Below are 16,932 nucleotides of genomic sequence, written 5' to 3' on the forward strand. Positions count from 1 at the left end.
AACTTTTTCTTTGGTGCCAAACCTGGGAGCTCACCTTTCCTCTTCCCTTGTGATGAATACTAACACCAACAAATGAAGTCAGAGCCCCAGGCCTCCGGGAGGAGCGTGCTCTGTGCTGACTCTGTGGCAGGCTCTCCCCTTGAGCCAGGCTTTGCAGACTGGTCATACCTAACGACACCCAGCCCTGTTATGGCAGCCTGGGTGCACGCCTAGCCCACCGCCCCTCGCTCTTCCTGCTGCGGCTGGGCAGGATAAGGTTACGCTGGGGCCTCCTCTGTCGCAGGGAAGAAGGCGGGCCGCTGGGGAGTTGCCACAGTTGGCAGCCGGGGCCCGTGGGGGACGCTTCCCTGCAGGCGGCCCAGAGCGCAGCCGGAGGCCAGGGTCCCCGCCATGGCCACAGCCAAGCCTCCCGGGCGTGGTTGTGGAGCCCTGCCCCGGTGGCTGCTCGGTGCTGCGCTGCTTCTGGGCCTGAGGCTTTGCATGGAGTTGCGCCACGTGGGCTCGAGACCACCAGGTCGCCGCGATCCCCCGGGGCCACCCCGGACACACGTGCTGCCGGCGCCCGGGCCCCCGCGCGGAGCCAGAAGGAGGCAGGTGACCTACGTGCGTAGTGGGCGCCGAGCGCTGCCCCGGGGTGGCAGGAGCACGACGCCCCCAGAGCCAAGCTGCTGTGCCCAGCGCGGGCTTCCCCGCAGGAAGGTCAGTTGCAAACCGTGCAGATATGGACCTTGGAGTTGAGCCTGCACCTAGATGGCGCTGGGGAGCCTTCTGTTCAGGCGGGTGGACTTCCCCACTGGGACATCCAGACTCTTCGATTTCCTTCCAACTGAGCTCTCTCTCTCCTTGGAACTCTCTGTAGTCTCACTCCATGCCCTTATAGAATGGAGTGGAGCAGGATTCATCCAAATTTGACTAATGTTTGCTGAGCGCCTACAGCGGCAGGCTTCCTTCTAGGATTGGAGCACCCAGCAACCACACCCATTTCAGTGAGGGAGGGGGCGCTGAAAGGGAAGGAGTCATGGCTTGCCATTGTGTTTTTCCCACCCAGGCCTGGTCAAAGCCGGATGGGTAGACACTACAAATGGCGCATCCACTGGTCCAGGCGATGGTCAAGATCTGCCTTCCAGCAGCATCCCGAAACCGCCCCCTCCCCCGCTCCAACCCCGAGTCCCTTACCCAAGGGTTACCTCTGGCACAGGGTGAGAAGCCAACACCCCAGCACCACTTAGTGGGAAATAATTGGATGCTCCAAGACCAGGTCCTTGCTTTGTCAGCTTCCCACACTGCACTGAGTAGGTCAATTTAAACCTCTGGTTGCTGAAGCCTCGCCTCCCCGCCTTCTTTTGGGAACTCCGTGGTTCCTGGGAGCATAAAGATTAGGAATTGCATATGTGAGCTTGCCAGGTCCTTACACCTGTCACTCTGGCTTCCAACCCCAATGCTATCCTCTGAAGCAAGGCTTTGTATGCTGCCTGGAGTGTGTGTGTGTGGGTGGGGGGGTCTCAATGGCATTTGGGCCCCTCCTCCCTCCCCCACTGCTGGTGTGTGGCTCCTGCATTTATCACCCTACTCTTCCTTTGACTCCTCTACCCTCTCTCCAATTCTAATACACCACACACACACACACACACACACACACACACACCCTTCCAGTTCTTTTCTTCCCCCACTTCTACACGGGCGGGTGCTCAGTCTGTCCAACAGGGCAGTTGCTTAGCAGGCGATTCTCTTATTTTCTGGGATAAACACAGCTCTGTTTTCTGTCTCTGAAATGCACCTCCTATATATAAAGAAAGACTTAGCTAGTTATCTAGGAGACACTTCCTTCTCTCTGTGCCCTTGCAGTTCCCAGGATGCTATGCTAAGCTGGCCAAGGTCACGAGCTGCCCACACAAACTGAATTCAAAGTGGCTGGGGGCTCAGGAAAGGCATACACTTTGATTCAGGCCTTGAACCTATAAAGAAAGATCAAAGGGAGAACAAAGGAGACATTTGAACAGAGACCTGATACTTTCCTAAGAGTCTGGTCTTCTTTGTCCCTCAGTGGACACCCTTGAACTTTCTGTCTTTGATAATCTTCCCTTTCAGAGCGATTCTCCACAACTTTTGCTTCTGCTGTCGCCTGTTCAAGGAGACCTAAGGTTTTGTCTTCCACGTTACTGGTAACTAGAGCCTGCCTCACAGTGTTGCGGTTTGGAATGCATAGACTCAGAGGATCACTGGGGGTGTTTGTGGGGAGCTCACCTCTATCCCCTGCAGGATCTGGAACAGAGATCAGTCTGAAAATGGCAGGCAGGTGGTAGATACGGAGGTGGCAAGAAGTAGCAGACACTGGGTATGTTTGAAAGTTACTTGGAGAAACAGCCATCTTTGTTTATCTCTGTTATCTATTTATCTTTGGTAGATTACAGAATGAAGGTGCTGGCTCCAGATAACTTTCAAATAGCTTTTAGTGATTCAGTTGGAAATGTCAAATAGACACTCAGACATGTTGGTCTGGAGCTTAAAAGGCAGTGTCCAGGCTGAAGTGGCAATCTGGGGCCATTACTCGCAAGTGGTACTACAACTATGAGATGGTGTGAGGTCGTCTGGGGGTGAGTGTGGCTCACAGGATGGGAGTCTGAGTACTGGGGTTCAGTCTTTACAATTAAATTAAAAAGAAAAGGAAAATGTTAGCATAGTGTCTAGCATGTTACAAACACAATGTAACAGCTTTTATTTTTCTCTAAGTTGTCCCCAGCCTTAGCTGTTCCTCAAGTGTAAACCGTCACAGAGTATTTACATCCCTTTGCCATATCTGGTCCTGCCTAAGTACTCCATCCTGCATCTTGTCAATCTTCTGCCCATTCATACTTCAAACACTCAGGTCAAGGGTCACTGAGAGCCTACTCCTCTCTCCATGCCGATCTCGCTGTAGCCCGTGATGGCAGTGGATAGCAACGCCCTCTGTCAGTGTGAGTTGCTGTGTTCATGCGGAGACCTAATAATCCATCTCAGACGGAATGTTTTGTCGGAACAAAGCATTCTCAACCAGGAGGGATTTCCTTTCCCACGGTTACTGTGGTAAACTCCGGAGACACTAACTTGTGAAAGATGGATGCTGCTCCTTCTTGAGTTTCTCATCTGTGATTCTAAAAGTCTTTGGCTAAACTCTGTAAAAAAAAGTAAGGACTATCAATATTGTAAAAAAATATTATTAGCCTCTCCTGGGAACATTTTCCTTAGATTATCTTCTCCATAATTATTTACTTATTTTATGTGAGATTTTTAAAATTATAAATTTATAATATATTATAGATTTAGAAATATATTTTATATATCAACCATAAATTTTATATATAAATATATAAAATAACAATTATAAATTTATAAAATTTACTTACTGTATGGTAAGTATTCTCATACTTATTATGAGAAAATATATCTCATCTCACCAAGTTCCTAGACAGGATTTTGGATTTGTTTCACTTTGCCAGTCTTTCACAGCTGAGTTAAAATATTCTTCAAAACTGGAAAGGCCAGTTATTTAATCTGTTTTCTGACTTATGGGAACGGAGTTTACCATCTTACATCCTGGGATAAACCTTGGTCCTTTTGAGCCTTATAAGGCAAGGTATAATTCAAGATGAGGCACCATTAATAAAAGTAAATAGAATTTGGAAGTTACCCGTTGAACTTTCATTTATTTTTACTTTATTATTTTATTTTAATTGTTTGTGAATACCAATCAACAGTTTCACAAGATTCTCCATTCCTTTGCCCTGGGTAGCTTCCACATCTGTGAAGAAGATCGAATTCCATTCTGTGAGCAGCTTTCTGGGTGATGAGAGTTTGCGTAAAATACTTACCTGGGTTGCAGAGTGCTTCTTGCTACCAAGCTTTTGTTACAGGAATGAGAGGCACAAACATTCAGCAATTATATTACCCCCTTATATGCTGTTCTTAAAGGAAACAATCTGGAGACACACACAGAAAGAGAGAGAAAAAGACAGACACAATCACACACACACACACAAACAGAGAGAGAGAGACAGAGAGAGAGAGAGACAGAGAGAGAGAGAGAAAGAGAGATTGATACACACACAGACATACTGACACAGACACACACAGAGACACACTGACAGATACACACACACACACAGAGGATAATTTCTCCTGTAATTCGCTCTCTCTTCCTGCATCTCCCTTTGCCAGGCTATATAGAACTAGCTCTAAATATGAAGTCCCGCATATAAAGAGTTCTAATCTTTGAGCACTGGGAGATGGGGACACATGACAGATGGGAAGCACTGCCTCTTCTGATTGTGACGATCTTGGAACCTATCCATTTCTGCACATTAGACTCTGAGCATCTCCTCAGTGCTTAACTGAAGAGATAAACTGAAGTCCATAAACTTCTCAGAGTACGTACGTGTTGAAACATTCCTGATGTCTCTTTACTTTCTGTTTCCTGCATGTGTCTGGGGTTTGCTGTTGTTTTCTTTCTTAAATCGGCATTTACGGTTCCTGTGGGTGAAGTTCTCCTGTGGGGGAGGCTTACTTACAGAAGGTTAGATGTGGTCCTGTGACATAGGTTTCGTATGCACTCTTGGAGTGCATGTGGCACCCCTTACAGGTCAGCGGTCCACCTACAAGGAAGCAGCTTTTTAACCTCCAGGCCTTACTTGTTCTGGGGATACCTAACTGAGGCCCAGGCTGCCAGGAGAAATGTCTTTTCAGAGCTATGTCATTTGACATTTAATATCCTGGCAAGAAAAGTGACTTGTGAGTCACTGAGCTACAGAACCCAGCAATGTGCTGCTGACTTGTCTGGTGTGTTACAGATCCTTTGGAACAGTGTGCTTGCATGAGTGTTTGAGTGCATGATTGCATAGATGTGCATGTGTGTGTGTGTGTGTGTGTGTGTGTGTGTGTGGTGTGTGTGCATATGTGCCTGCATACATACATGTATGTGCATGTATGTGCATGTGTGTATTTGTGTGTGTCTGCATACATACATGTGCATGTATGTGTGTTCATGTGTGCTTGTGTGTATGCCTGCATACATACATGTGTGTGCATGTGTGTGCACCTGCATACATGCATGTGCATGCATGGATGTGTGAGTGTACCTGAGTGTGTGTGTGTGTGTGCATGTGTTTGTGTGTGTGTGTGCATGCATACATGTTTGTGTGTGTATGTGTGTATATGTGCATATGCGTGTATGTGTGTGTGTGTAGGGGAAACTGTTTCCTCTTCTGGAAAACCAAATTGCAAATGTGGCCTGGCTTCTTGTCCTTCTCTTAGTTTTCTAACTCTGTAGTTGTCATCGAGAAGATGGGGAAATGGCATATGTCCCTTCTAGGTCTACGAAATTGCCTTAAGAGCCCTTTTTGTTTTCAGACTCCTTGCGGGAAGGTTGGATCCGCTGTGACACAGAGAGAAGACAGTCCTCTGTTTTGCTTCCTCTCCTCCTTTACCGAGCTCTATAGAACTCACTCTAAATATGAAGTCCTCTTGCACATGCAGAGTCCTGATCTGTGAGCACTGGGAGATGAGAACAGAACAGATGGTGCATAAGCACTGCCTCTTCTGCTTGTGACAATCTTGGAACTCAGCAGTCATGTCCAGCCCCTCTGGTTATGCATGTGTACCCATACTTCCGACGTACAGGGAACAGCATGAGTCAGCCCCCTCCCACTTCCCACAGAAAGCAGAACATTTCCATTTGAAACAAAGTCAGTGGAGAGTAATTGAGCGAGCTCCAGCAGTCCGTGGGTGTGAAATAGCAGTTGCTTAGTTTCATTTCAAAAAGTGGGTTTTTATTACAATTTTGATGTGCCTTCAGTGGGGACCAAGGCTCTGCTTCTACCCAAACCCTACAGTTAATTTCTTGGAGCGGGTTCTGTGGGCAGAGGGCTGCTAATGGAGGCCCTATTGTTTTTCAACAACCAGAGGTGGGGATTTGGGTTTTTGTGTAGTTTGTGCAGTCCATTTTCTCTAAAGAGAAAAATGACCTGCCGGTTTTCTTGAATAGAATTGGATTTCCTTTTTCAGTCTGTGAAGAGAATCGAGGCCTCATAGTTAAACGGAAGATCGGCAAGGGTGGAGGGCCCTTGTGCTTTTCCATCTGTACAATGATACCTTTGCAGGCCTTCTGCCTCTGAGAAGTTGGGCTCTTTGTTCTCTCATACACGGGAAGTAACAGGAGCCTGCTTCATTTACCATGAGACAAGTCTCAGCCCAGCAATCTGCCAGCAGTGATAAGCGTCTTTTCAAACAGCACCTGGGTCCTCTGGATATGTCACAGTGGACCCATTAGTGTCCTGTGGAGGTTTCTGAAAAAGAAGGGTGGCCAAATTTTGCTCTCCAACAAGAATTTTTATCCCGATCAAATGATTGAAAGAAAATGGAGTTTTAGAAGCCTTACAATCCAGGGACATGTGTAATTTCAACTAATAGCAAGCTAGCCTCTTAGTCACCCTGAAGGTAAATATAGCTAATGAATTTGAATCACATAGCATTTTTTTTTCTAGTAGGGGAATTGAACTCAGAGCACATACATGGTAGTGCTCTGCTCCTGAGCCCTGCCTTTACTATAATGTGGATGTCTTTAGACAGGATATCCAGTGAGACCAGCACTAAGCCCTGTAGAGGAGTTTTGGTCCAGTAGCATTGTTCTGACAGGGGATCACATGGAGGGACCTGAGTCTTTGTGGTCCAGCTGGCATGCAGACATGTCACACACCTTCAATCCTTCAGACCAGAGTACAGGCACACCTTTAGTACACACCTTTAGTTTGCAGAGGCGGGCAATGGTGGTGCACACCTTTAATTCCAGCACTTGGGAGGCAGAGGCAGGCGGAATTCTGAGTTTGAGGCCAACCTGGTCTACAGAGTGAGTTTCAGGACAGCCAGGGCTACACAGAGAAACCTTATCTCGAAAAACAAAAAACAAACAAACAAACAAATTTAGTTTGTAGAAAGAAGCAGCCATGTTTGAAAGTGATGTCTGGTTGAGAGGCAAAGTGACAAACCAGAGAAAGATTTGACTACATGAGTCAGGGATGGGATTTTCCCAACTCTCATGAGACTAGCGCAGGGGGGAAAAAGGCTATTCAAGGAGACAGAGAGTCAGTTGGAAGTGGATGCAGTGAAGCTGAGTTCATTCTTGAGTTCAGTGCAGTTCAGTACAGGTCAGGAGAAGCAGTTGAAGCCAGAGAATGAGAAGTAGCCAGAGGATTAGAACAAATTACCAGTGTTAGTGTGAGACCAAGCAGAGCAATTCAGTGAGAAGCTCAGAGAAGCCAGATTGAATCAGTCAGTTGGAGAGGAATTTTGCCTTAACTTGCCTCTTGGTATTTTGTTCCAGGAATGAGAAAGTGACAGATACAGATGAATTACCTGGGGGCCAGAAGTGGATATTGGGGAAGATGCTCTTAAGGAAATGTATTTACTCAGTGTAGCACTGTTATGGGTTTTGCAACAAAAACAATAACTATAAATCACTCAGTTTTTGTTTTTTAATATTTATTTATGTGTTTGTTTGTTTGATTGTTTAATGTATGTGAGTATACTGTAGCTGTCTTCAGACATACCAGAAGGGGACATCAGACCACATTACAAATGGTTGTGAGCCACCATGTGGTTGCTGGGAATTGAACTCAAGACCTCTGGAAGAACAGTCAGTGCTCTTAACTGCTGAACCATCTCCCTCCAGCCCCAGGTTTTGGTTTTTAAATAAGAAAATTGCACTCTTGCCAGACTTAAATAAAACAAAGAGAAGAGTTAGAGAAGTCTGTTGAGAGAAGCTGGCGATTTCTCACTGAGCTGGAGGAAGCATTCAATTGCTTCCTTTTGGAGGAAGGGGCTGTTCAGAAAACTCCAGTTTTCAGAGTCTCCTGTCCTCATTTCTGAGGGGCTGCCAGGAGGTGGCTCTCCTTGCTCTACCCTAGGACTAGCTCTCTGATGTCCACTTTGAATTGACCAGCTCTGACCACTGTCTTTAAACACCACACAAGGTCATCTCCTGTCCTAAAAGCCATTCTTAGAGTAAGAATGTCACTAAATTGCTCGCTCTAAACAGCTAAGTCCTTTCTGCTCCCTAACTACTTGGAATTATTTTTGTTGTTTTCCCTTAGACTTTTGTTTTCTCATGTTTTATATTATTTTAGGTGACCCATTTTGGAAATCTTGGACCTGGGACCTAGAAATAGATTATTATTTTTGTTTTGCTTTGCTTTTCCTGGTCCCAGACCCTGTCTTGTATAGGAGAGTTTAAACAGTAATGTATGTGTCTACCTTCTTTCGCAGTTATTTACCCTTTAATGATATTTTTTGGGGTGTAGGCATTGTTAGTCCCCATGTGGAGACCAGAAGTTGATATTAGATCTCCTGCTTTACTGCCTTGCCCTTTTTGAAATAAAGAATTATTTATTTTTACTTCCTGTGTATGAGTGTTTTGCCTGGTACCAGAGGAAGCAGACAAATTCACTGGATCCCCTGGAGCTGGAGTTAGAGGCAGGCGGGAGCTGCTGTGTAGTGGGTACTGGGAGTTGAACTGGGGTCTTCTAGAAGAGCAGCCAGTGCTCTTAACCACTAAGCCATCTCTCTAGCCCTGTTCTCTAACCTCAACTTTGAGACAGTGTTTCTCATTAAACCTGGTGTTCACCTATTGGCTGGCCTGGCTGGCCATCAAACTCCTGGGATCCTCCTCTCTCTGGCTTTCTATGCCAGATTTATAGGTACATGATACTCAGGTTTTTACATGAGTGTGGGAGATCTGGGCCGTCTCCCAGCCCTTTTCTATATTAAAATCCTTTATTAATTAGGGTTTTACTGCTATGAACAGACGCCATGACCAAAGCAACTCTTATAAGGATAACATATAATTGGGGCTGTCTTACAGGTTCAGAGGTTCAGTCCATTAGCATCAAGGTGGGAGCATGGCAGCATCCAGACAGGCATAGTGGAGGAGGAGCTGAGAGTTTTGCATCTTCATCTGAAGGCTACTAGCACAATACTGGCTTCCAGACAGCTTGTACTAGGGTATTAAAGTCCGCTCCCACAGTGTCACACCTACCCCAACAGGACCCCATCTACTCCAACAGGGCCACACCTTCTAATAGTGCCACTCCCTAGACCGAGCATATGCAAACCATCACATTCCACTCCCTGCCCCCCCCCCCAATAGACTTGTTCAAACATACAAATCTATGGGGGACATAGCTAGCCATAACATAATTTAAAAAGTATATTTAGTCCAACTTCCAAAATCCCCATATATGGCAGTTTCAACAATGTTACAAGTCCACAAGGTCTCTTCTGAGATTCATCCAATCACTTAACCGTAATCCCCAAAGCAAAACAGGAAACCAGCTGGGCAAACTCCAGACTTTGCATCTCCATGGCTGATGTCAAAGTGGACTTCAGATCTCCAACTCTTTTTTCATCCTGTAGACTACTTCTTTCTCCTGGGCTGGTTCCACTCCCTGTTAGCAGCTTTCCTCAGCAGATAACCCACAGCTCTGGCATCTCCAACATCTTGGCGTCTCCAAGTCAACTTCAATGTTATAGCTTTTTGTTTCAATGTCTGGAATCCAGAAATGATCTTCTGGGATCCTCCAAAGGGTTTGGGTCACATCTCCAACTCTGCCCTCTGTAGCACTCTAAGCTCAGGCTGATCTGCTTCACTGCTGCTGCTGTTCTTGGGGATCATCCCATGGTACTGGCATCTCCAATACACTGGGTTCTTCTGCTGCAACTAGGCTTCACAAAGAGCCTCTCATAGGCTCTCTTCATAGTGCCAAGCCTCAAATCCTTTGCATGACCCCTTAAGTCTTGGGACAACAACTGCAACTGAGGTACGCTTTCACCAATGCCCTCCAATGGCCTCTCACAGTGCCAAGCCTCAGCTGTTCTTCACGACCCCTTCATACCTTCAAAACCAGTACCACCTGGGTGACTTTTACACATTACCAAGTACAACTGCTGCAAGAGGTACAACCTTGGCTATTTCTGGAGCATAGCTTCTTTGTGCTCTCAGAAAACACTTCTCAGAAGATTTCACCTCAGTGATACTGGTCTCTTCTCAATCCCCACTAAGTTCTTAGCTCTAGCTAACCAGCATCAATTGTCCCAGTAGTCCCTTCTATTCTGGACTCTAAAGCCAGAACCACGTGTCCACGTGCTGAGTTCTGCTGCTTGCTGAGGCTGGAACATTCTCCCTTGTTCTATTACATTATCACCAGTTTTCTGTTTTCCAACTCCTTCACTAAGTTTGGCTGTCCTGGAACTTGCTCCATAGACTGACTTTGAACTCAGAGATCTGTATGCCTATCTCCGAAGCACTAAGATTAAAGATGTGGTCCACCAAGTCTGGATTTAAGTTTTTCTTGCTCTGTTCTAATCTTGCCTTGAACTCAGAGATCTACTTTTCTTTGCCTCCAAAGACTTGCACTACCATGCTTGGACCTAAACTTAAGCTGGGTGGAATCTTGCCCCTAGGTTGCTACTCCTTTAACTCAGTTTAGTATCCTTGAACACGGGATTCAGCTCCATTTTACTTTCTGGTGTCCCTTTAATACTAAAACTATATATTCTGTATTTTTCCTTTCTCAGTTTGCTACGTTTGTTCAAAACGATCTTCATGAGACTTAACCAGAGAACAAAGTCTCTTCTGGGCTTTTTTGAGACTTCCTTTGTCAATGTAATTAATATAAATCTCTTTACTTTAGCCTCAGGTAGACTCTTCAGACCATGGCAAAAAGCAGCTACATTCTTCAACAAAAAAGAGTCTCTATGCCACATACTGAAATTCTTCTCCTCTGATACCTCTTGTACCAGGTCTGAACTATTCAAATTACTCTCAGCATCAAAGACTTCCATATTCCTACTAGGATAGCCCATTAAACTTCATTTAAAGCATTCTACCACTTTCCAAATCCAAAGTCCCAAAATCCACATTCTTCCTAACAAAAGCATGGTCAGGCCTATCACAGCAATACCCCGTTCCTGGTACCAAGTTCTGTCTTAGAGTTTTACTGCTGTGAACAGATGCCATGACCAAGGCAGGGCTTATAAAGGACAAGATTTAATTGGGGCTGGCCTACAGGTTCAGAGGTTCAGTTCATATTACCAAAGCAGGAACGTGGCAACATCCAGGCAGGTATGGTGGAGGAGGAGCTGAGAGCTCTTCATCTTAATCTGAAGGCTGCTAGAAGACTGGTTTCCAGGCAACTAGTACTAGGGTATGAAAGCCCAGTCCCACAGTGACACACCTATTCCAACAAGGCCACACCTCCAAATAGTGCCACTCCCTGGCCAAGTACATACAAACCATCACACATCCTATACTAAGGTTGTGCTTTGCAGGAAGCTGGCATCTGGTACACACTTGGTGGGTGTGTGTACACAGAGTCCCTATGGGTTTCCAGTCATCTGTCTATACCTCCATCTCTTCTTTTCTCCATCTCTTCATTTCTTCTTTATTCCATTTTTTTTCAAAACCTTCTTTGGAAGGATTTGTAGAAAATTAAATAGCAATAGTTAGCTCATCATCTCAGTTCAGGTTCTCAAACCAAAATTAGAGTCTTACGGTATTTGATTTTTTTTGTTAGTGTAGTTCCTTTTCAAAACCATCCAAGTTATTGCTTAGTATTCCTGCGTCTTTGCAACCTCTTTTCTAGCAGGCTAGTTTACAATTACTTAGTATAAGTTAATTCTGTACCACCGAGAACTTGGGTTGTGAGTGACTGACCTAGTTGAAACTTGTAAAACCGGAGAATGGTTGCAACAGTCTAACAGGACAAAGAAGAAATACAGAAGCAAGGAAGGTTCCAGAAAATCAAGCAGGGGCTAAACTGAGCCTGGATACCTTAGCTATCTGGATGACCCCATGTCACAATGTAGTGGATATCGACTGGTAGTGTTGTCTGTACTCTCTCCGCGTTTCTAAGAAAACATTTCTCGATTTTTCCTTGCACCTGATGTTCCTTCAAGGGACCTGGGCATCATCCCTCAGACACACCTTCAAGGAAGATTGGATTATGCTTTACAGATGTAAAGAAGCAGATGGCAGGAGGACCACAGCATAGCTGAGGCCAGGGGTCTCACGATGGGTAAGCAAGATGTCCTAGTGTCTGTATCCAGTGGTGAGATAGTGCAGTCTATACTAGTGTGTCTGAAGGTGGTATCTGTAAGCCAATAAATCTTTAATCAATTCCCTTTCTGCTTAACTAGCCAGAGTGGTTTCTGTTGTTTACAATGAAGAACCTTGACAGAACAGTAAATTAGAGCTGATACTTTGGAGGATTGCGGCTATAACTTTGCTTTTCAGTTTAGCTTGGGTCTGTTTAATTCAGGTTTTGGAGCATAATGATCAGGCGCTGGGTGAACTATGGGCTGAGGAGTCTCTCCCTGACAAGATGATAATATTTAGTTTCAGACACTAAATTATACAGATCTGCTAAGTCATCTCTGGAGACATCGAGCCGTGTTTCACAGTGCTGTCTGCCTGGGGTATCAGGAAGGAAGGAACGTGTGCTTGAGGGTGTCACAAATGAGAGACCAGTGGGGCAGGCCTCACACTACTGTAGGATGGGTGTGCGCCATGCTGTTCTGTGCTGTAATTGTTCTCTCCTTGGACTTGAGGTTCACACTGCTGTAGGATGGGTGTGCGCCATCTGTTCTGTGCTGTAATTGTTCTCTCCTTGGACTTGAGGCTCACACTAGTGTAGGATGGGTGTGCGCCATGCTGTTCTGTGCTGTAACTGTTCTCTCCTTGGACTTGAGGCTCACACTACTGTAGGATGGGTGTGCGCCATGCTGTTCTGTGTTGTACCTATTCTCTCCTTGGACTTGAGGCTCACACTGCTGTAGGATGGGTGTGCGCCATGCTGTTCTGTGCTGTAACTATTCTCTCCTTGGACTTGAGGCTCACACTGCTGTAGGATGGGTGTGCGCCATGCTGTTCTGTGCTGTACCTATTCTCTCCTTGGACTCGAGGCTCACACTACTGTAGGATGGGTGTGCGCCATGCTGTTCTGTGCTGTAATTGTTCTCTCCTTGGACTCGAGGCTCACACTGCTGTAGGATGGGTGTGCGCCATGCTGTTCTGTGCTGTAACTGTTCTCTCCTTGGACTTGAGGCTCTTTATTTATCTGAGCATAGGATGAGCTGGCCCAGCTTGGCCCCTGGGGGCTGAAAAGATGGCTTGGCAGTTAATAACCTAAATGCTCTTTCAGAGCATCTGCATTCAGTTCTCAGCACCCACAAGGCGGTTCACAATTGCTAATGACTTCAGTTCTAGGGGATCTGATACCGCCTCTGGCTTCTCTGGACTCCTGCATGGGCATGGTGCACATGAACTTATACAGAGGTGTATATACACGCATAATTAAGGATTGAAAAAAAAAGAAGTCTAGAAGTCATCTCTCTCTCTCTCTCTCTCTCTCTCTCTCTCTCTCTCTCTTGCACATAGAACAATGTTCAGAGATACCCAAGGCCAGTGGTGCCCTCCTGCCAGGTGCCAGAAGAGTTGAAATGTTTGGTGGGCAGCATGCAACCTCTCAATCATGGATGTCTGTGTAGACACTGCCTAGGTCATGTTTTATGTCTATGTTTGGAGCTCCTTGCTGATCATCATGGTTGACAGTATTGAAGAAAGCATGGTTGTTTGTTTTCAGGGGCTGAGATATGAAATGAAGTAGCAGTCTGTGATTTTTTTGAATGAAAATGGCCCCTATAGGCCCATAGGGAGTGGCACTGTTAGGAAGTGTGGTCTTGTTGGAGGAAGTGTGGCACTGTGGTGGGCATTGATGTCTCAGATGTTCAAGACAGGCCCAATCTCTCTCTCTCTCTCTCTCTCTCTCTCTCTCTCTCTCTCTCTCTCTCTCCCTCCCCCTTCCCCTTCCCCCCTCCCCCTCTTCTCCCCCTCCCCTCCCCCTCCCTCTTTCCCCTCCCCCTCCCCCTCTTCTTCCCCTCCTCTCCCCCTCCCCCTCTCCCTTCCCCTCCCCCCCTCCTCTCCCCCTCCCCTCCCCCTCACCCCGCTCCCCCTCCCTCTCCCTCTCCCTCCCCCTCTCCCTCTCCCTCTCCCTCTCCCTCTCCTCCTATTTGGAATGGTCATGTATGCTCTGTGCCACTGTATGTTGGAAGTATGTGATCTGCTTTTTCATTTTGATTTTACAGAGGATTAGAGTTAAGAGATTGCATGAGTCTCAGAAGAGACTTTGATTTAAATAGTGCCAATACTGTGATAAACTATGGAGACTTTTGATGGTGGACTACAAGCCTATGGGGGCCAGGAACCAGAATGTGATGATTTGAAGGAAAATGGCTTCCATAGGAAGGATGGACCACAGGGAATGGCACTATTAGAAGGTGATGCCTTGTTAGAGGAAGTGTTTACTTCCTCTTCACTGCTGTGGTCTCAGATGCTCAAGCCAGGCCCTGTCTTGCTCTCTTCCTGCTGCCTGCAGATCTGGATGTGGAACCCTCAGCTAGTTCTTCAGTAAGATGTCTGCCCTTGTGCTGCCAAAATGATAAGGGACTAAACCTCTGAACTGTAACCTGACCTCAATTAAATGTTTGCCATGGTCATGGTGTCTGTTCACTAACTAAGACACAGTCTACATCTTGTAGTCCTGTGTGATAAAAAAACAGCCTTACTGTATAGCTTAAACATTGTGGGAGCTAATCCTGGAGTCTGTTAGACACAACGGTCCTTATTGACTTTGCGTATGCTAAACTCTGCTAAGGGCAGATGGAGGAAAGAAATTATTAAATAAAATCATGAATGTAAAGGGCCGGGAAGATGAATCAGCCTCTTCTAGAGGACTGGAGTTGGGTTCCAGCACCCATGTTAGGCAGCTCACAGCTGCCTGTAACTCCAGCTCTAAGGGGAATCTGAGTCCTTCTTCTGGCCTCTAAGAATATCAGCATGCATGTACTCATGGTCATGCATACACTCACACACACACACACACACACACACACACACACACACAGATACACAGACACACAAAGACAGAAACATACACACATATACACACACAGACAAGACACACCCACAGTCACACACACAGATATACACCCATACTCCAAAGCACACACACACACAGACACAGAGACACAGAGACACATACAAGCACACACATTTACACACACATAAAGATGCAAAGATACAGACACACACAAATTATCACACAGACACACACAGACTCACTCCCTCACAAACACACATACAGATACACACATACTCACAAACAAATACACCCATATTTTGAAGCATACACAGACACACACATTCACTGACCCACACAGAAGCATTCACATAGACACACACACAGTCACACAGAGACATACACACAAAAACACACATTCACAGAACACACACAGACACAGAGACACAGACACATGTGCAGAAGCACACACACAGATACACAGACACTGACTCTGTAAAATAAAAATCCACGTATGTAAGTGGAAGACTTCCAGTAAGAGGAGTCAAAAACCATGTCTAAAACCATGTTCATGGTGATCATTTTCTCATTTTTATTTGAAATTAACTGAAAGAACTCAAATATACGTCTGGAACATGGTTACAGATCGGAGGCAATATTTGAGGTGCATACGCACACGATACAACATGACAGCCAGCCATTTAGTTTATTTCTTATCTACTTTGAGTGTGGAACAAGGGAATGCATAAAAGCCCTTAGTCAAATGTATGGCCGCTCAGAATTCAGAGCCATTAGGGGCAGGAAGTGGCTTTTTCTGCCGACTGTTTTGAGAGGAGAGTTTGGAAGGACATTAACGCACGAGATCCTGGGACACTGGCGACATTCATTGAAATGTCATGCAAACACTCTGCCATAAGTAGCTTGCTTGTGAGATGGATTTCTGGATTCTCTGGCGTTCTTTTCTGCGTTAGGAGTCAAGCCCAGGGCCTTGTATGTGTTAGGCCAGGGCTCCCATTTTTATGCTAGAGGTCAGGTGGTAAAAGTCTGCTCTCGTGCATGTTGACTGTAGACAAAGAGATGTCATTTTATGAACTTTAGCTCCTTCCTCCTTTCTTGTCTGCCCATCTGCCGGCCTGTCTGTCTTTTTCTTTTTCAGGTTGAATTTCAGTTTGCAATTATGTCTGCCGGTGGGTATGTGTGTGTTAGTGCAGGTGTCCTTCAAGGCCGGGGCGATGCGACCATCCCTCCCCGCTGTAGCTGGAGAGTTACAAGCAGTTGTGACCATGAGCTGCCCAAGCACGAGTGCTGGGAACTGTAAGGAGGAATTTGTGTCCCTGCAAGGGCAGTAAATACTGTTAACCACGGAGCCATCTCTCCAGGCCCTGCTTTCTTCCTCTACAAAACAGAGCTGGCTGGTAGTACCTAACTCACTCACAGGCTTCTGTGAAGACGCAATGAGAACATGGGGGCAACAGAAAATGTCAGCTTCGTGCGTGGCACATGGCCACGCTTCTTACATGGTCACTGGTGTGCAGAATCAGAAGGTGACAGGTATGGTGTCTGAGGAGCGTGAAGTTTGGCGTTGCCATTTTGTTTCCTCAAAACTAATTGTTAAGTTTGTCTGTTTGTTTGTTTTAAACCTAAGTGCTGTTGGGTTATTTTGGTTTGTGTTAGTGTTGTAATGTCATTCCAAGCTTTGGCAACCTAATTTTTACTGAAATTAAATAAATGTCTACACATCTATTTGCTGCCTCACCTGTAAACACTCTGTTGTCTTTAGTGCAAGGGAGGCCTGGTGCAATTAACACTCAAGGGCTAAAGTGTTAATTGATAAATTGGCTTGCAGTTCTTGTCTTCCACACTTTAGCCATGTCAGGTGACTATTATTATATTCTGCATTATACCTGCGCCTTTTAACCATAAGTTTGATCCATCACATTTAACAGCATGTACGTATTAATGTTGTGCCTGGTATTGTGGGTATGTGATTCCT

The 16,932-nt window shown here is 45.7% G+C and overlaps 1 protein-coding gene across 1 annotated transcript in view; it reads left to right on the plus strand.

Annotated features, from left to right (window-relative positions):
• The first annotated feature begins 225 nt into the window (after positions 1–225).
• Positions 226–16,932, plus strand: part of Mettl24 (methyltransferase like 24) — a 109,729-nt gene continuing 93,022 nt past the window's right edge. The window contains 1 exon segment of the mRNA XM_052164303.1: positions 226–699. Coding sequence (XP_052020263.1) covers positions 391–699 — 309 coding nt within the window. The 5' untranslated portion in view covers positions 226–390.

Source organism: Apodemus sylvaticus, chromosome 19, assembly GCF_947179515.1.
Source record: "Apodemus sylvaticus chromosome 19, mApoSyl1.1, whole genome shotgun sequence".
NCBI lineage: Eukaryota > Metazoa > Chordata > Mammalia > Rodentia > Muridae > Apodemus > Apodemus sylvaticus.